Below are 21,439 nucleotides of genomic sequence, written 5' to 3'. Positions count from 1 at the left end.
CTAAACACTAGGAAACAGAATCCAACAACACATTAAAAGGATCATACACAATGATCAAGTGGGATTTGTCCCAGGAATGCAAGGATTCTTCAATATATGCAAATCAATGTGATACACCATATTAACAAATTAAAGAATAAAAATCATATGATCATCTCAATAGATGCAGAAAAAGCTTTTGACAAAATTCAACACCCATGTATGATAAAAACTCTCCAGAAAGTGGGCATAGAGGGAATCTACCTCAACATAATAAAGACCATATATGACAAACTCACAGCAAACATCATTCTCAATGGTGGGAAAACTGAGAGCATTTCCTCTAAGATCAGGAACAAGACAAGGATGTCCACTCTCACCACTATTATTCAGCATAGTTTTGGAAGTCCTAGCCATGGCAATCAGAGAAGAAAAAGAAGTAAAAGGAATAGAAATTGGAAAAGGAAAAATAAAAACATCACTTTGCAGATGACATGATACTATACATAGAATATCCTAAAGATGCCACCAGGAAACTACTAGGGTTAATCAATCAATTTGGTAAAGTTACAGGATACAAAATTAATGCACAGGAATCTCCTGCATTCCAATACACTAACAATGAAAGATCAGAAAGAGAAATTAAGGAAACAATCCCATTTACCATCGCAACAAAAAGAATAAAATATCTAGGTATAAATCTACCTAAGGAGGCAAAAGACCTGTACTCACGAAACTATAAAACACTGATGAAAGAAATCAAAGATGACACAGACAGATGGAGAAATATACCATGTTCTTGGATTGGAAGAATCAATATTGTGAAAATGACTATACTACCCAAAGCAATCTACATATTCAGTGCAATCCCTATCAAATTACCAGTGGCATTCTTTGCAGAATTAGGAGAAAAAAAATCTTACAATTTGTATGGAAACACAAAAGACCCTGAATTGCCAAAGCAATCTTGAGAAAGAAAAACAGAGCTGGAGGAATCAGGCTCCCTGACTTCAGACAATACTACAAAGGGACAGTGATCAAGACAGCATGGTACTGGAACAAAAACAGAAATATGGATCGATGGAACAGGATAGAAAGCCCAGAGATAAACCCACACACCTACAGACACCTAATCTATGACAAAGGAGACAAGAATATAAAACGGAGAAAAGAGAGCCTCTTCAATAAATGGTGCTGGGAAAACTGGACAGCTACATGTTAAAGTATGAAATTAGAACACTCCCTAACACCATACACAAGAATAAACTCAAAATGGATTAATGACCTAAATGTAAAGCTAGACACCATAAACCTCTTAGAGGAAAACATAGGCAGAACGCTCTTTGACATAAATTGCAGCAGGAATTTTTTTGGCCCACCTCCTAGAGTAATGGAAAAACAAAAACAAATGGGACCTAATGAAACTTAAAAGCTCTTGCACAACCAAGGAAACCATAAACAAGACAAAAAGACACCCTTCAGAATGAGAGAAAATATTTGCAAATGAAGCAACTGACAAAGGATTAATCTCTAAAATATACAAACAGCTCATGCAGCTCAACACGAAAAAAACAAACAACCAAATCAAAAAATGGGTGGAAGACCTAAATAGACATTTCTCCAAAGAAGGCTTACAGATGGCCAACAAATACATGAAAAGATGCTCAATATCACTAATTATTAGAGAAATGCAAATCTAAACTACAATGAGGTATCACCTCACATTGGTCAGAATGGCCATCATCAAAAAATAAACAAACAATAAATGCTGGAGAGGGTGTGGAGAAAAGGGAACCTTCTTGCACTGTTGGTGGGAATGTAAATTGATACAGCTACTGTGGAGAACAGTATGGAGGTTCCATAAAGAATTAAAAAGAGAACTACCATATGACCCAGCAATCCCACTACTGGGCATATATCCTGAGAAAACTATAATTCAAAAGGACACATGTACCACAATGTTCATTTAAGCAGTATTTGCAATAGCCAGGAAATGGAAACAACCTAAATGTTCAATGACTGTTGAATGGATAAAGAAGATGTAGTACCTATATACAATGGAATATTACTCAGCCCTAAAAAGGAACGAAATTTGGTCATTTGTAGAGCTGTGGATGGACTTATAGTCTGTCATACAGAGTGAAGTAAGTCAGGAAGAGAAAAACAAATATCGTATATTAATGCATATATGTGGAATCCAGAAAAATGGTACATATGAACCTAGTTCCTGTGCAGGAATAGAGACGCAGATGTAGAGATCGGACATGTGGACACAGTAGGGGAAGGGGAGGGTGGGATGAAATAGAAGATGAGATTTGACATAAATACACTACCATGCATAAAATAGATAGCTAGTGGGAACCTGCTATAAATCACAGGAAGCTCAGCTTGGTGCTCTGTGATGACAGAGATGGGTGGGATGGGAGTGGGGGAGAGGGGTTTAAGGGGGAGGAGATATATGTATACATATAGCTGATTCACTTCATCATATAGCAGAAATGACCACAGCATTGTAAAGCAATTATACTCCAATTTAAGAAATAAAAAAAAAAAAAAAACAAGAAACAAAAGACACTAGAGACAAGGGCATTTTATAACAATAAAAGGGTTAATCCATCAGTAAGATATAAGTACAAATATATATCCACCTACCTCATAACAGAGCACTAAAGTACATAAAGCTAAAACTGACAGAAATGAAGGGAGAAATAGATAATTCAACAATAACAGTTGGAGGTTTATGCCCAACTTTCAATAATGGATAGAGCAACTATACAGAAGATCAAGGAAATAGAATATTTGACCTACACCATAAACCATTTAGGCATAATAGTCATATATAGAACAGAGTATACTTTCCAACAATAACAGAGTATACTTTCTTCTCAAGTGCATATGGAACATTCTCCAGGCTAGACCATGTGTTAGTCCATAAAACAAACTTCCACAAATTTAAAAGTATGGGGCTTCCCTGGTGGCGCAGTGGTTGAGAGTCCACCTGCCGATGCAGGGGACATGGGTTCGTGCCCCGGTCTGGGAAGGTCCCACATGCCACGGAGCAGCTGGGCCTGTGAGCCATGGCCGCTAAGCCTGCGCATCCGAAGCCTGTGCTCCGCAACAGGAGAGGCCACAACAGTGAGAGGCCTGCATACAGAAAAAAAAAAAAAAAAAAAAAAAAAGTATGGAAATAATACAAAATGTATTCTTTGACCACAATGGAATGAAATTAGAAATCAATAATAAGGGAAATTTGAGAAACTCACAAATATGTGGAAATTAAATAACAAACTCCTAAATAACTAATGGGTCCAAGAAGAAATCAAAAGAAAAATCGGAAAATACCTTGATATAAATGAAAATGAAGACAAAATATGCCCAAAATTATGAAGACAGGTAAAGCAGTGCTCAGAGGGAAATTTATAGCTGCAAATACCTGTAATAAGAAAGAAGAAAAATCTCAAATCAACAACTGGATCTGTACCTAATGACACAGGGGGAAAAAAAGATCAAAACTAAACCTAAAACAAGCACACGGAAGGAAACAATACAGATTAGAGTAGGAGTCAGTAGAGGCACAATGGAGAACAGAAGTATTGAGAAACAGAAATAGAGATTAGAGAAAAAATAGAAAATAAAAGAAACCAAATGCTGGTTCTTAGGGAAAATCAACAGAATTGACAGACCTTTAGCTGGTTTGACCAAGTGAAAGTAGAGGACTCGTTACCAGAATCAGAAATGAGACAAGGGGCATTACTTCTGACTTTGAGGAAATAAAAAGGATTATAAGAGAAGACTGAGCAACTGTACACCAACAGTTAGGTGACTTAGATAAAATGGACAAATTCCTAGAAAGATGCAAACTACCAAAACCTACTCAAGAGAAATAGACAATCTGAATAGCTCTATAACAAGTAAAGAGATTGAATCAGTAATAACAAGACTGCCTACAAAGAAAAGCCCACACCCAATTGGCTTCACCTCTGAATTCTACCAAACATTGAAAAAAGAATTAATACCAATTCTTCACAAACTATTGAAGAAAATAGAAAATGAAGGAAGATTTCCCAAATTATTTTATGAGGCCAAAACCAGACAAAGACATTAAAAGAAAAGAAAATTACAGACCAATATCTCTTATGGATATGGATGCAAAAATCTTCAACAAAATACTAGCAAACCAAATTCAGCAAAATATAATGAGAATTACACATCTTGACCAAGTGAGATTTATCTCAGAAATGCAAGGGTTGTCCAACATCTGAAAATCAATTAATGTAATACATCACATCAACAGAATAAAGAACAGAAGTTGCATGATTATCTCAATAGACAGGACAAGCATTTGACAAAAATCCAACACTCTCTTGTGACAAAAAAAACTTGACAAACTAGGAATATAGGAACTTTATTTACCCAATAAAGGGCATCTGTGAAAAACCCACAGCTAACATCATACTTAATGGTGAAGATGGGATGCTTTCCCCCTAAAATCAGGAAAAAAAGCAAGGATGTCCATTCTTGCCATTTTTATTCAAATGTACAGTACTGGATGCTCTAATCAGGGCACTTAGGCAAGAAAAAAAAAGACATCAAACTAGAACTAATAAATGAGTTCAGCAAGGTTGCAGGATATGGGATCAATATACAAAAGTCAATTGTATTTCTATGCACTTTTAATGACCAGTCTGAAAATGGAATTCAAGAGACAATTTCATTCACAATGCATCAAAAATTATATAAAGTACTTGGGAATGAATTTTTCAAAGGAAGTACAAACTTGTATTCTGAAAATGACAAAATGTTGAAAGAAACAAAAGTAGATCTAAATAAATGGGAAAAAAGTCCTATGTTCATAGATCAGAAAACTCAACATTGTTAAGATGACAGTGCTCTCCAAACTCATGTACAGATTCAATAAAATCCTTATCAGAACCTCAACTGATATCTTTGTAGAAAATGACAGCCTGATTCTAAAAGTCACATGGATTTGCAAGGAACTCAGAATAGCTAAGACATTCCTGAAAAAGAAGGGGAAAGTAGGAAGACTCCACTTTCTGATTTCAAACCTTACTACAAAGTAATGGTAAACAAGACAGTGTGGTACTAGTACAAGAATAGACATATATCAGTGGAATACAATTGACAGTCCAGGAATAAATCCATACATCTATGATCAGCTTACTTTTGACAGGGAGGTCAAGACCATTCAAAGGGAAAAATAGTCTCCAACAAATGTTCTGGAGTTGCAGAGGGCTTTACGTGATGCTGTGTGCAGCCATCATGCTAGGGGCTCACAGAGTCATATCTGGCCCTGCTGGCTCCACTCAGAGAAGAGTGGGTGTGGTAGAGTTTATCCTGGGTACCCACTTGTAGGGCAGAGGGTGGCATGCTTCCACATCATGCTAATTCTTGACTACTCCACCAAACGTAGAGAAGAAGTGCTAGAAAGAGGCAAACCTCTCTCTGGGACTGCTTAAAGCTCCTGCACCAAGGTGACTGAACCCATGATACACATTATAGGAAAGCTTAAATTTTCCTGCTTCAGCTATGCTTGAAGGATTTTAAGAGGAACCTGTAACAATCTCTGAAAGAATGTTGTCTCAAGTGCTACCTGACAACAAGCCATTGCTGGCGAAGAACTGATGTCTGTAAAGATAAGCAAATAGAGAAATTTCACCTATAAAAAATTTACCAGTTAAAAGAAAAGCATATGAACTTGGAAATGAATTTATAAAACATGAACAGGAGAAAATTTTACAAAACTCCCAACTTTCTGTTTTTAATGAACTTCTAGAGGACATTGGAAATAATGTATGGAAATTAAAAACATGATCGCTGAATCACAAATATTAATGAAGGCAATGAACAGCAGACGAGATAAAACCAGAAAAGCAAAGCAGAAGATAAAACTGAGATATTCTCCCAGAACAGAGAGGAAATGGATAAAATAGTGAAAATAATGAGAGATTCTGGGGATAGAACCTGAGAATACAATCCGTAGAAAGAAACCCCAGAAGTATGGAATAGAGCAGTTGGAGTGGAAGCAATAATTGAAGAAAAGAAAGCTTTCCTAAGCTAAATACAGAGACCCAAGCTAGCCCCTCATATTAATCTGATGAATACAGGAATTATACTCTTTTTTTAAATAAAAAGAAGTATGAAATAGGGAAATGGAGGGAAGTGCCCAATTCCTCACCCCCAAATGAAGGGCAGCTGAAGCCAGAGCCCTGACCTTTGACTTCCAGAGCAGTGTCCTCAGCATGCAGGCATGCTGAGGGACATGTGACACTGAGGTTTTAAAAATCTCTTATTCTACAATAAATATATCTGCTAATTAATTCAAATGAGGCTCTGAAATAGTAGGAACATATGATTATTAAGCTTGAATTTGTAAGAAGTTTCTAACTTCAAGAGCCAACATCAGACTCGAAGATTATTCCAGGAAAAATGGTACTCTCACCCGTTACTGTCTCTTCCATGAGCCTCTAAACTATTCCATGACTTAATGAAGAGTTTATGTTAGAACTATCTTTTCCCATGAAAGGATTCTTTCAGCAGATGTCAAACAATGGAAAACAATCATGGCTACTGGCTAATCTGAGTAGCCAACTCCCCCAGGACCAGTACCCAGTATGCACTGAGTCAGATTCAGAGGTCAGGACTCATGTCTGTATCAGAGCTGACTCCTCAGCACAGCATATGCCACAGTCTAATGATCAGGGCCCAGCCACTATTCTCCCATATCATCTTTTGCTAACGTCACCTGCTTTCTACAGGTCTTTAGCTCCAATAGGATCAAACTACAGACATCCTTGAATGCCAGTCCTGTCCCTACTCCCCAAGTCGGGAAAAGTACATGTTTGGCAGGTGTAACTATTTTGTTTTTTCAACCCTGTCTAAGGCTTTTACTCTTCTTTATCCTTTTTAAACACCAGATTTGACCTTTTCCTTCAGCCAGCTGGATGCCTTTAAACCATAAGGTTGCCATCTAACATAATCTGCACCTGCTCAAGACCTGAGACCCAACATCTGTCCTTGCACCAGGAGCCTTGAGCATTTTCACTGTGTCCAGCCCTTCCTGGGTTAAGTCCAGGAAGGGTGGTCGCTGTGCATGAGGATGCCCCATCCTGGCCCTCACTGGGTCCCAGTTTCCTTCTGGCACAAAAATCAGCCCTTTTATGGACAAATATGTGATGTGATGCTGCTTGCCATAGTTCTGGGAAAGGGACTCAGACAGGCTGCCATAAAACTCAAGGAAGAGGCTTGTCCCCCAGAAGGGAAAACACCCAGGTTTCATCACTAGATTAGACAACTCTCTCTCTGTTAGTTTTACCCTATTACAAGTTTCAAGGGATGGTCAGTAGTTCTGCTCAAAATAAATGAATGGAGCCAGGTTTAGGGATTCAGTAATGGCCTCTTCCTCAAGCCAAGAATTCCCTTTATCAGAGAGCTAGGGACCTGTTCCTAATTGAAGGAGTTAAAGACAATGGTTTATTTCTCATATTCAAGCTACTTCTGCCAGACAAGTAAACACAGCTGTCAACAACATGCTCTCACATCTTGTCCTTTTTGCCAGGACACTGGAGTGTGAAGGAAAAGAGAGAGGCATGTAACTCACCAATGTCAGGTATGGGCTCTGGCCAGCCCATGTGGTTCAGTCTTGCCGGGGCACTCTGGGAGAATGGATGGCTTCTTCTATGGAGATTCAAAGACTCTGGAGAGGTAATGGTCATCTTCCTCCAGCACTGGGAGAGGAGGAAAGAGGCAGAGAGTAAATGAAGAAAAGAGATAACATGTTGTCATTGCCACATTATAATTTTTCTAATTGCCCAGGACTTTGCCATGAGCAGAGCATGCAGCCAAAATGCACACAGCTCTGGGAGGTGCCATTCATTTCAAAATCCATGGAAAAAAGAGAAGTTTCTCTTGTTGTCAGTAGTCTGCAACCTGTATGGTCATATGTGGCAACCATGGCAGAATAGGTTGTCATTCAAAAATGTGAAATGAGGACTGACAGTAGGTCTCCAAACCTCCAAATTACACCAGTTGGTCAGCCACGCAGCCTGACATTTCTCCAAAAGGAAGGCTTTGTTTTAGCTATATTCTTGCAGGGGTGCTTAATTAAAATGCAACCCATGAAGTCCCTGACACCTCATAATCATAAGACAGACTTTACCCTTCAGACAGTAAGGACCAGTGTTGGATGAGGTCTTGGGAGGGCAAGGATATTGTCCCTTTCTTTATCATTCCATTATCCAGAAATAAACTTGGCCCCTCCAGGTTTTGTCTACTTCATAAAGTTATGAAATTTACTTAAAAATTTTGGTATGTATTCAAATAAATGTTCCATTTTCTTTTGTATTCCACACAAATTAAGTAAATAGCGCTTAGAAAATTATTTTAGTGATTAATGGAAATGTAAATATACAAACAAGGATTAAGATGGGAGTATGATACCCCACTCCATCTCTTCCGTTTGAATGCAACTAAAAACCTTGGGCAGATGTATAAATCAGCTACCTAAGGGCTCTGAAATAAATGGTAGCATGTGGGTTGGAGAAGGAAGCCAGTATTTGAAGTTACACCAATTCTATGGTGAGTTACCTTTTTTGTGGTCCCTACAGTATCCTCTGGCCTGAACTCAATAGCAGCTTAAAACTGGGTGTGGACCAAAAGTACTCCAAAAAGCCTTCTCTGGTCTGAAGAGAGGGGAAAGGGACCCCAAGGGTATGAGCAAATTGGGGAAATCCTCTATGTTTTCATTTAGTTCCACCCTAGACTCCCAGGTAATCCCATTACAGTATGGCAGTGATGGCCAGGCAGGCACCTAAAACTCTGAGGGAGGGGGAAAATCCCTATTTCTTTTTTCCTGTCTCTGTCCTCCTGCCCCTTGGCTCCAGAGGCAGACATAGTTGCAGGAAGTATATGCCAGAGTGGGAAAACGAAAGCCTAGCTTTCTAGCAAAAAGTCCAGGAAGAGGGGGACTCCTGGAAGCCAAGAAGTGTCTGGAAGAATGCAGAAAGGAAAGAGATCAAGAAAATGACACTATAACATTGTTTAAGACCCCTGGACTTACCCCCAAACTGTGCTTGGGTGGATCTGACCCTAAACAGAATACTAAAGTCTTTGAGAACCAAATTATGGAGTAGACCATTTTACAGGTCTCAGACTGGCCACTGGATGATCCACATTATCCAAGTAGCACTGAAAACACATTGAAAACATGAACTGACATAAGAAACATAGTCCCTGAAGGCCACTAAGAACTTGTACCCTAAACTGGATCGGCTGCCTGAAAAACTTAACTATTATTCTCCATAGAAACTAAATAAGGCTCATAACGTAATATTCAAAATGTCCAAGGTATAACCCAAAATTATTTGATATACAGAGAACTATGAAAATCTCCATAACTTATAAGGGAAAGACAACAGATCCCAGCACCAAGATGATACAGTGCTGGAATTATAAAAGATTTTAAAGAAGCTCACATAATTGTGCTCTAAGGAGTAAGTGTGAACACTCTTGAAATGAATGGAAAATAACAGCAGGGAAATAGATACAAAATAGAATAGAATGGAAACATTAGAACTGAAAAATATAGCTACAATTGAAAATTTACATGGATGGCTCTTGAGGGCATTATGCTAAGTGAAATAAGTCAGACAAGAAAGAGAAAGACTGTATGATCTTACTTGTATGTGAAATCTTAAAAAAGAAAAGCCAACCTAATAGAGACAGAGAACAGATTGGTACTTGCCAAAGGCAGGGAGTAGGGGGTAGGAGAAATGGGTGAAGGCAGCCAAAAGACACAAACTTCCAGTTATAAAATAAGTCATGGGGATGTAAGGTGCAGCAGTGCAACTATAGTTAATAATACTGCATTGCATAACAGAAATAAAGGGAGGAATTGACAATAATACAATAATATTAGGGGACTTTAACATCCCACTTACATCAATGGACAGATTATCAAACAGAAAACCAATAAGGAAACAGTGACATTAAATGACACATTAGACCAGCTGGACTTAATAGGTACCTATAGGACATTCCATCCAAAAACAGAATACACATTCTGTTCACATGCACATGGAATGTTCTCTAGAATAGATCATATGCTAGTCCACCAAACAAGTCTCAACACATTTAAGAGGATAGAAAATATACCAAGTATCTTTTCAGATCACAATGGTATGAAACTAGAAATCTATTACAGGAAGAAAAATGGAAATAAACAGAAACACGTAGAGACTAAACAACATGCTACTAAAAACCCAGTGAGTCAACCAAGAAATCAAAGAGGAGACCAGAAAATACCTGAGACAGGGCCTTCCCTGGTAGTCCAGTGGTTAAGACTCTGCCTTCCAATGCAGGGGGTGCTGGTTCTATCCCTGGCCAGGGAGCTAAGATCCCACATGACTTGCAGCCATAAAAACCAAAACATAAAGCATAAGCAATATCTTAAGAAACAATAAAGACTTTAGAACTGGTCCACATCAGAAAAAAAAAGAAAAAAAAGAAAAAGAAAAAGAAAGGAAAAGAAAATACCCTGAAACAAATGAAAATAAAAACACAACTTTCCAAAATCTATGGGATGCAGCAAAAACAGTTCTAGGAGGGAAGTTTATAGTGATACAGGCCTACCTCAATATATAAGAAAAATCTCAAATAAACAACCTAACCCACCATTTAAAGGAATTAGAAAAATAAGAACAATCAAAACCCAAAGTCAGCAGAAGAACAGAAATAATAAATATCAGAGTAGATATAAACAAAATAGAACCCCCCCCCCAAAAAAAAACCCCACAACAGAAAGGAACAATGAAACCAAGAGCTGTATTTTTAAAAGATAAAGAAAAATGATAAGCCTGTAGCCAGGCTTATTAGGAAAAACAGAGAGAGGACCCAAATAAACAAAATTAGAAATGAAAGAGGACAATTTACAACCGGTATCACAGAAATACAAACAATCATAAGAGAATACTGCGAACAATTACATACCAATGAACTGGGCAATCTAGAAGAAACAGATAAATTCCTAGAAACATATAATCTTCTAAGATTGAATCAGGAAGAAACAGATAATCTGAACAGACTGTTTACTAGTATTGAAATTGAATTGGTAATCAAAAAACTCCCAACAAACAGAAGTCCAAAACCAGATGGCTTCACAGGGGAATTCTACCAAACATTTAAAGAAGACGGGATACCTATTCTCAAACTATTCCAAAAAATTGAAGAGGAGAAAATACTCTCAAACTCATTCTGTGAGGCCAGCATTACCCTGATACCAAACCAGACAAAGACACTACAAAAAACGGAACTTGCAGGCCAGTTTCTCTGATGAATATAGATGCAAAAATCCTTAACAAAATATTAGCAAACCAAATTCAAAAATACATTAAAAAGGATCATAAACCATAATCAAGTGGGTTTTTATCCCAGGGAAGCAAGGATGATCCAACATCTGCAAATAAATCTATGTGATACACCATATTAACAAAGTGAAGGATAAGGGGATTGATCAAGATGGCAGAGTAGGAGGACATGGAACTCATCTATCCCCATGAACACATCAAAAATACATCTACATGTGGAACAATTACCACTGAAAACTAACTGGAAATTTGCAGAAAGACTCCTGTACAACCAAGGTTATAAGAATGAACAAAATGAAGGATAAAAGTCACATGATCTCTCAATAGATGCAGAAAAAGCATTTGACAAAATTCAGTATCTATTCACAATAAAAACTCTTATCAAAGTTGGTATAGAGGGAAATTTCTCAAGATAATAAAGGCCATTTATAACAAACCCACCTAACATCATACTCAATGGGGAAAACTAGAAAGCTTTTCTTCCTAGATCACAAAGAAGACAAGGATGCCCACTCTCACCATTTCTATTTAACACAGTATTTGGAAGTTCTAGCCATAGCAGTCAGTCAAGAAAAAAAAAAAAAGGCATCCAAATTGGACAGGAAGAAGTAAAACTATCATATTTGCAGATGACATGATACTATATATAGAAAATCTTAAAGTCTTCACCAAAAAACTTTTAGAATAAATGAATTCAATAAAGTTGTAGGATATAAGATTAATATACAGAAATCTGTTGTTCTATTCACTAATAATTAACTATGAAAAAGAGAAGCAAGAAAACAATCCCATTTACAATCGCATCAAAAAGAATAAAATGCGTAAGAATAAATTTAACCAAGGAGGAGAAAGACATATACTTTGAAAACTATAAGACATTGATAAAAGAAACTGGAGATGATACAAATAAATGGAAAGGCATCCTATATTCATGAATTGGAAGAAGTAATATTGTTAAAATATCTGTACTACCCAAAGCAGTCTACAGATTTAATGCAATGACTATCAAAATACCCATGACATTTTTCACAAAACAAGAACAAATAAATAATCCTAAAATTTGTATGGAACCACAGAAGATCCCGAATAGCCAAAGCAATCTTGAGAAAAAAGAACAAAGCTGGAGGTGTCATGCTCTCTGACTTCATACGACACTACAAAGCTACAGTAATCAAAGCAGCGTGGTATTGGCACAAAAACAGATACATGGATCAATGGAACATCATAGAGAGCCCAGAAATAAACCCATGCAATATGGTCAATTAATCTATGACAAAGGAGTTGAAAATATACAATGAGGAAAAAGTCTCTTCAATAAGTAGTGCTGGGAAAACTAGACAACTACGTGTAAAAGAATGAGATTAGAACATTTCCTCACACCATAAAAAAAAACCCTCAGAATGGATTAAAGACCTTAATTAATTAAATGTAAGATCAGAAAGTATAAAACTCCTAGAAGAAAACATAGGCAGTATAATATTTGACATAGACCTTAGCAATATTTTTTTGGATTTGTCTCCTTAGGCAAGGGAAACAAAAGCAAAAATAAACAAATGGGACCTAATCAAACTTAAAAGCTTTTGCACAGTGAAGGAAACCATCAATAAAATGAAAAGGCAACCTACTGAATGGGAAAAGATATTTGCAAATAATGTCTGATAAGCAGTTAATATCCAAAATATATAAACAGCTCATACAGCTCTATACAAAAAAACCCTAAACAACCCAATTTTAAAAAGGGCAGAGGACCTGAATAGGCATTTTCCCAAAGATGACATACAGATGGCCAGCAGGCACATGAAAATACAACATCAACTAATTGTCAGGGAATGTAATTCAAAACCACAATGACCTCCTACACTGTTGGTGGGAATGTAAATTGGTGCAGCCACTATGGAGAACAGTATGGAGGTTCCTTAAAAAATTAAAAATAGATCTACCATATGATCCAGCAGTCCCACTCCTGGGCATATATTCAGAGAAAACCATAATTCAAAAGGGTACATGCACCCCAATGTTCAATGCAGCACTATTTACAATATCCAGGACATGGAAGCAACCTAAATGTCCATCAAAGGAGGAATGGATAAAGAAGATGTGGTACATATCTACAATGGAATATTACTCAGCCATAAAAAAGAACGAAATAATGCCATTTGCAGAAACATGGATGGATCTAGGGATTGTCATACTGATTGAAGTAAGTCAGACAGAGAAAAACAAATATCATATGATATCACTTATATGTGGAATCTAAAGAAATGGTGCAAATGAACCTATTTACAAAACAGAAGTTGAGTCACAGATGTAGAAAAAAAACTTGTGGTTACCAGGGGGGAATAAGGGGGAGAGGGATAAATTGGGAGATTGGGATTGACATATACACACTACTATATATAGAATAGATAACTGATAAGAACCTACTGACTAGCACAGGGAATTCTATTCAATACTCTGTAATGAACAGTATGGGAAAAGAATCTTAAAAAGTGGATATATGTGTATGTATAACTGACTCACATTGCTCTACAGCAGAAACTAACACAACATTGTAAATCAACTATACTCCAATAAAAATTTAATTAAAAAACATACAGTGAGATTAAAAAACATACAATCAAAAAGACAACAAATAACAAATGTTGGTGAGGATGTGGAGAAAAGGCAACCCTAGTGCACTGTTGGTGGCAATGTAAATTTGTACAGCCATTATGGAAAACAATATAGAAGTTCCTTAAAAAATTAAAAATAAAACTACCATATGATCCAGCAACTCCACTCCTGGGTATATATCAAAAGAAAACAAAAACAACAATTGAAAAAGATATATGCACCCCAATGTTCATTGCAGTATTGTCCAAAATTGGTAAGGTATGGAAGCAACCTGAGTGTCCATCAACAGATGAATAAAGAAGATGTGGCATATACACACATTGGAATATTACTCAGCCATAAAAAAGAAGGAAAATTTGCCATTTGCAACAATGATATGGATGGGCCTTGAGGGTATTATGCTTAGACAAATAAGTCAGACAGTGAAAGAAAGATACTATATATTTTCAGTTATATGTGGAATCTAAAAAATAAAATGAATGAATATAACAAAAAACAGAAAGAAACTCAAAGATACAGAGAACAAACCAGTGGTTTACAGTGGGGAAAGAGTAGATGGAGAGGCAAGGTAGGAGAAAGGGGATTAAGAGGTACAAACTACTATACATAAAATAATAAGCAACAAAGATATATTGTACAGCATAGAGAAGTATAGCCATTATTTTATAACTTTATATGCAGTGTAATCTATAAAAATATTGAATCACTATGTTTATACCTGAAACTAACATAATATTGGAAGTAAATCAACCATACTTCAAAAAATATATATGTAGAGAAATCACAAGACAAACTGTATTTTAATAGTGGAGATGGTAAATGAACCTCGGTGGAACTAAGATTACTACAGTTCATTGGAAGTGGTAAAATGCTGATAACAGTAGACTGTGATAAGTTATGTATATATATAATACTTTTAGCAACCACTATGAGAACCAAAGAGAACAATATATTCAAAAATGCCACAAATAAATTATGATGGAATCCTAAAAATTGTTCATGTAACTGACAGAAAAAAGTATTGGGAAACAGAAGAAACAATCAGAAAACAAATAATAAAATGGCATATTTAAGCCCTAACATAATAATTATTTCAAATGTTAACTGTCAAAATATACCAATTAAAAGACAATCAGAGTGGATAAAATTTAAAGATCCAACAATGCTGCCATAAGAAATTCACTTCAAATCAATGACAGGTTGAAAGTAAAAAGATGAAAAAAGGTACATGTAAACATTAATCAAAAAAGAAGTGGTTATATTGATATCAAAGTAGACTTCAGAGCAAAGGAAACCAATTTTACACAATCTTTTTAAGAATATAGAAAAGGAGAGACTACTTTCCAACTCATTTTATGAGGTCCATTTTACCCTGATACCAAAACTATGGAAAGACAGTACAAAAGCAAAAGCCCCAGCTCAATATCTCTTATGAGTTTAGATGCAGAAGATCTGGACAAAATATTAGCAAATTAATATAGGAATGTATAAAAATTATACATTCCATATATACTGCATGACCAAGTGGGATTTATTCCAAGTGGAGAAGGCTGATTCAACATACCAAAAAATCAATTAATATAATCTACCATATCAAGGGGCTAAGGAAGAAAACATAAAATGATCACATCAACTGACACAGAAAAAGCTTTTGAAAAAAATCCAACACACATTTATGATTTTTAAAAAAGTCTCAGCAAACTAGGAGTAGAGAGGAAATTCCTCAACTTGAGAAAGAGATACTATAAAAACTCTACAGCTAACATCATACTTAATAGTGAAATATTGAAATTTATTCTATTAAGACAGGGGAAAAGGCAAGGATATCCACTTTTCCCACTCTTAGTCAACACAGTATTAGAATTCCTAGCCACTGCAATAAGGCAAGGGAAAAAAAGCATACAGATTAGAAAGGGAAAAATGAAACTGTCCCTACCTGTAGATGATATGACTGTCTACATAGAAAATCCCAAGGAGTCTTTAAAAAATATTCCTGGAACTGATAAATGAATTCAGCAAGGTCACAGGCTACAATATCAACACATAAAAATCAATAATATTTCAATATCCTAAGAATCAACTGGTAGAAAATAAAATTAACACAATGCCATTTATAATAATCCCTAAGAAAATTAAATGCAAAGATATAAATTTTTTAAATGTACAGAGTATCTTATATATAGAAATTTCTAAATAATACATAAAAATATTCTTAGAGATAATAAATTCAGCACATTTGCAGGGTACAAGATCAATATACAAATATCCATTGTATTTCTATACACTAGCACTGAACAAGCCCAAAAATGAAATTAAGAAAACAATTTGATTTGCAATACCATTAGAAAGGATAAAATAATTAAGAAATATTTAACCAAGGATGTGCAAGACTTGTACAGTGAAAATTACAAAACATTGTGAAAAGCAGTTAAAGAACACCTAAAAAAATCAGACAATACCCTGTGTTCATGGATTTAAAGATTTAATATTGTTAAGGCAATACTCTCTAGAATGATCTACAGATTCAGTGTAATCTTATCAAAATCACAATGGCCTTTTTCTTTTTTCAAGAAATGAAACAGCTGATCCTAAGATTCACTTGGAACTACAAGGGACAGCAAATAGCCAAAATAATCTTGAAAAATAACACAGAGGACTCACACACCCCAACTTCAAAACTTAATAGAAAGCTACAGTAATTAAAGCAGTGTGATACTGGCAAAAGCACAGACGTATAGACCAGTGGAATAGAATTGAGAGTCTGGAAATAAACCTAGGCGTCTAAGGTCATTTGCTTTTTTACAAGGGTGTCAAAATCATTCAATGAGGGAAAGAATAGTCTCTTCAACAAGTGGTGCTGAGTAACAAAATATCCACATGGAAAAGCTTGAAGTCGGAACTCTACCTCACACAAAACACAAAAATGAATTTGAAATGAATAGAAAACCCAAAGGTAAGAGCAAAAGGTATAAAAACTCTTAGAAGAAAGCATAAAAGTAAATTTTCATGACCTTGGATTTGACAGTGGATTCTTGGGCATTTACAATAAATTCATAAACAACAAAAGAAAAAAATAGGTAAATTGGATTACATCAAAATTAAATACTTTTGTGCAGCAGTAGACACTATCAAGAAAGTGAAAGGCAACCTACAGATGGGAGAAAATACTTGTAAATCACTTATTTGACAGGGGTCTAGTATCTCTATACATAAGAACCCCTACAAGTGAACCACAAAAAAGATAAATAACCCAATTTAAAAATGGGCAAAAGCCTTGAATAGACATTTCCCCAAAAAAGATATACAAATGGCCAACAAGCATATGAAAACATGTTCAACATTAGTCACTAGGAAAATGCAAATCAAACCACAATGAGGTACCATTCAGACACAGTAGGATGGTATAGTTTAAATGAAACAACACAAAACAACAAGTGTCGGGGAGGATGTGAACTGTAAACCTTTATACATTGTTGGTAGAAATGTAAAATGGTGTAGACAACAGTTTGGCAGCTCCTCAGACAGTTAGTCATAGAATTACCATGGGTCCTAACAATTCTACTCCTATGTATATACCCAAAAGCATAGAAAACATGTATACAAACAAATGCTTATACATAAGTGTTCCCGACAGCACTAGTTACAATAGCCAAGAGGTGGAGACAACCCTATGTCTATCAGTGGATCAACAGATAACAAAAACAAACATAGCCACACGATGGAATATTATTCAGTCATAAAAAGGAACAAAGTGCTGCTGTATGCTACAACAGAGAAGAACCTTTAAAACATGATGCTAAGTGAAAGAAGTCAGGTACAAAAGGTCACACACTGTAATTCCATTTATATGAAATATCCATAGGTAAATAGGTAAATCCATAGAGACGGAAAGCAGATTAGTGCTTGCCAGGGTCTAGGGAGGGGAAATGGGTTGTGACTGCTTAATAGTTGTGAAGTTTCCTTTTGAGATGATGAGAATGTCTTGGAACTAGGTAGAGATAAGGCCTGAAAAGTCTTGTGAATCTACTAAATGCCACTGAATGCCACTTTAACATGGTTCATTTTATGTTATGTGAATTTCACCTCGATTTTAAAAAAAAGTTGTATGAAGAACAGTATGGAGGTGCCTTAAAAAACTAAAAATAGAACTACCATATGACCCAGCAATCCCACTACTGGGCATATACCCTGAGAAAACCATAATTCAAAAAGAGACATGTACCACAATGTTCATTGCAGCCCTATTTACAATAGCCAGGACATGGAAGCAACCTAAGTATCCATCAACAGATGAATGGATAAAGAAGATGTAGCACATATATACAATGGAATATTACCCATCAAAAGAAATGAAATTGAGTTATTTGTAGTGAGGTGGATGGACCTAGAGTCTGTCATACGGAGTGAAGTTAAGTCAGAAAGATAAAAACAAATACCAAATGCTAACACATATATATGGAGTCTGAAAAAAAAAAAGGTTCTGAAGAATCTAGGGGCAGGACAGGAATAAAGATGGAGACGTAGAGAATGGACTTGAGGACACAGGGAGGGAGAAGTGTAAGCTGGGACAAAGTGAGAGAGTGGCATGGACATATACACACTACCAAATGTAAAATAGATAGCTAGTGGGAAGCAGCCACATAGCACAGGGAGATCAGCTCGGTGCTTTGTGACCACCTAGAGGGGTGGGAGGGAGACACAAGAGGAAGGAGATATGGGGATATATGTATATGTATAGCTGATTCACTTTGTTATAAAGCAGAAACTAACACACCATTGTAAAGCGATTATACTCCAACAAGCTGTTAAAAAAAAACACAGTACCTGAAACAGAAAAAAATAAATAAAGGTGGGTATCAGGGATGAGGTGAGACTCAGGGATGTGTATTTCACAAATACTTGATAATAAAAAATATTGCTATTTTATAAAGGGAAAGAACAAGAAACAGAGTTAGGGGTTGGGTAAAAGGTATGCTTTTATAAACTACTGAGTCATTTTTAAACAGCTGAGAGTTTCATGTAAAAATCATGGTGGCAAAATGTCCCTAGGGACAAAATCTAGTTCTCTTTATATAATTTTGTTTGATTAATTTAAGATTGTTATATCAGAATGTCATGCACCTTTATGAGTATTAGAGCTAATGCTGTCTAGTGTCTAACACAGTGTTCGACACAGAGTGTGTCCTCACTGAATGGTAATTACTATGGAAAGGGCTTGAGGACAGGCCCCTCCTTCTTCAGTTCTACCCCATTGCCTTGCACAGGGCCAGATTGCAGAGAGGAAAGAAGGAGCCACAGCCTCTGTGGCTCTCAGACACATCACTATGCAGTGTCTCTCCTGCAGGCTGTATAGGGCAGAGGTGGGCAGGGGGCAGGAAAGGCAAGCAGCTGCATTGGAAGAGGGGGTACCAGGCCAAGTCTGATGATGATGGCATGTGAGCAGCTTACTTGGATTCCATCTTTACATGCATGCATCTTCCTTTCAAACTGGGCCAACTTCTTCAACTTCCTCCTCTGCATCTTCTCCAGCCACAGGTCATCTAAACTGATGTGTGAGTGCTGAGAGATGCTCCTGGGTTGTGAAGGAGTCTCCCTGGGGACGTCCTCTGCAGAGACGAAGGGGAAGGTCCATGTCCCCGTCTCAGCAGTAGAGAACGGCCCCTGAGCTGGCTCAGTGTGAAAAGCTTTCAGACTGCGGGAGCAACTGGGCTTCTTGCCTGGTTGTTCTTCCCACGGCATGTGGTTCTAGAGAACAGAGAGGAGAACATAGCAAGTGAGCACAGTGTCCTTTTTCTGTTTAGTTTCTTTTGGGTATAAACCCAGGTTTTGATTAATCCCTAAAATACAGATGCCAGTGAAGTACTTTGTTCACAGTAATTTTGGAAAATGTGAAGATTTGAAACAAAACAAACCTTGTTTCTCTTAAAATTTCTACTTTCAAGACTATTTCAAAAAAATCAAGTCTTCTACCTTGATCAAAGAATTAGGTCTTGAAAGTAATTACTGAGCTTGGCATGCTCATTAGAAACACTTTTTAAGGGTCAGTGGCTGGGGCAAAAAGCTCTTGCCTAAACAATACTGCCTGAGAACAGAATTTGAACAGAAACACACTCAGGCACTTGTTACTCCTTCTGTCCTGGCACAGACATTAACTAGATGTACTCAGGCTGCACCTTCCTTAGGCGCCTGTACTGCCTTCACTTTGTCCCGAGTTGCAGTTATCCACTCAGGCAACCTAACTGAATTTCAAAGTAAAATTTGTCCACACTAACAGAATACTTTGTCTTCGTGTTGCACAACCATCCATCTCTCTGTCCTTTGAAATCAACCCATCACCCTGGGAGAGGAAACCTTTCTTCCCATGTGTTCTTTGAGTCTAACGACCCTCTATCCCCAGTCCCACCCCAGTGGACACCTCCTTCACAGCACCTCTTTGGAATGTCATCTCCAAGCACTTTGTGTATACGATTTGGTGGAAACACAAGTGAAATTTCTCTTGACTATTTCAAGAGGCGATGTACATACACACAGACACACACATATATGGAGAAAGAGGAGGCAGAGGAAGAAGGGAGACATAATTAGTACATAATCGTTTGGTTGTACAGCCTGGAAACTGGGACTTTTCAAAGCTTGCCAGGTGATTCTATTATGCATCCAAAGTCAAGAATCACTGTGTATTTTTTTAGCACCCAAATATTGCTCTAAGTTTAAAAAGTGCTTTTATTTAGTTCCCTCCCCTCAACTCCACTGTGAGCTAGAAGCAGTTGGCATGTTATCCATATCCTATAAATAAGGTAATAGAAACTCAGAGAGCTTAAGTGATTGCCTGAGTTCACCCAGCTCTGTGTGTCATTATACAGTTGACCGTTGAACAACATGAGTTTGAACTGCATGGGTCCACTTGCAGATTTTTTTTCAATAGCAAAGAGGATCCATGGATGGTTGAATCTCTGGATGTGGAACTGTGGATACGGAGGGCTGATGGTTAAGTTACTGTATATTTAGATGTTCCATTGCACAGAGGATAGGCACTCCTCACCTCCGCGTTGTTAAGGGTCAGATGTATTCTTCTGATTCTAAATCCCATGTCCTTTTCACGCTTCTACATTTTAAAAATTCCTGTTGTTTCATAGATGGAAATAACAACTCCATAACTAAGCAAGGACCACACCTTAGACTCGTTTATAACTCTCAAAGTTCCCGCAGAGGGAATGGATGTTAATGAGCACATCTTTATGCAAGACTCTCTGGTGCATTTTATGTACAGTACATAAAGAAGCTGTCCTCCTAAGGCTTTCAGCGAGTAAATGACATAGAGCTGCCTAGAAGGAAGCCAAGCCACCCTCAAGCTGGGGCTTCCACAGGAATGCACTTACTGCCACTAGAGACGAGCTCATTTATTTTCAAACAAAAGAAAACTTGGACTTTTTCAATGCCCCATCCCTTAGGTTTCTGCCAGCCTG

The 21,439-nt window shown here is 37.0% G+C and overlaps 1 protein-coding gene and 1 long non-coding RNA gene across 6 annotated transcripts in view; one reads left to right on the top strand and one right to left on the bottom strand.

Moving 5' to 3' along the window:
* The window catches only part of ARHGEF4 (Rho guanine nucleotide exchange factor 4), a 244,565-nt gene that overhangs the window by 85,818 nt on the left and 137,308 nt on the right, over positions 1-21,439 (bottom strand). For 2 of the 3 annotated variants that reach the window (XM_067025774.1, XM_059052593.2), the window contains exons 3-4: positions 19,422-19,718; positions 7,598-7,724 (exon numbers count right to left, since the gene is read on the bottom strand). In XM_067025774.1, coding sequence (XP_066881875.1) covers positions 7,598-7,724; positions 19,422-19,718 — 424 coding nt within the window. The remainder of the gene's footprint in view (positions 1-7,597; positions 7,725-19,421; positions 19,719-21,439) is intronic. The other variant, XM_067025775.1, reaches the window with a different exon arrangement.
* LOC136793582 (uncharacterized) overlaps positions 1-21,439 on the top strand; it is a 95,719-nt gene that overhangs the window by 11,850 nt on the left and 62,430 nt on the right. The window lies entirely within an intron of this gene.

The sequence above is a fragment of the Kogia breviceps genome, chromosome 2 (genome assembly GCF_026419965.1).
Source record: "Kogia breviceps isolate mKogBre1 chromosome 2, mKogBre1 haplotype 1, whole genome shotgun sequence".
Lineage (NCBI taxonomy): Eukaryota > Metazoa > Chordata > Mammalia > Artiodactyla > Physeteridae > Kogia > Kogia breviceps.
The sequence above is the reverse complement of the archived record's forward strand: the minus strand, read 5'-3'. Positions and strand labels throughout refer to the sequence as shown.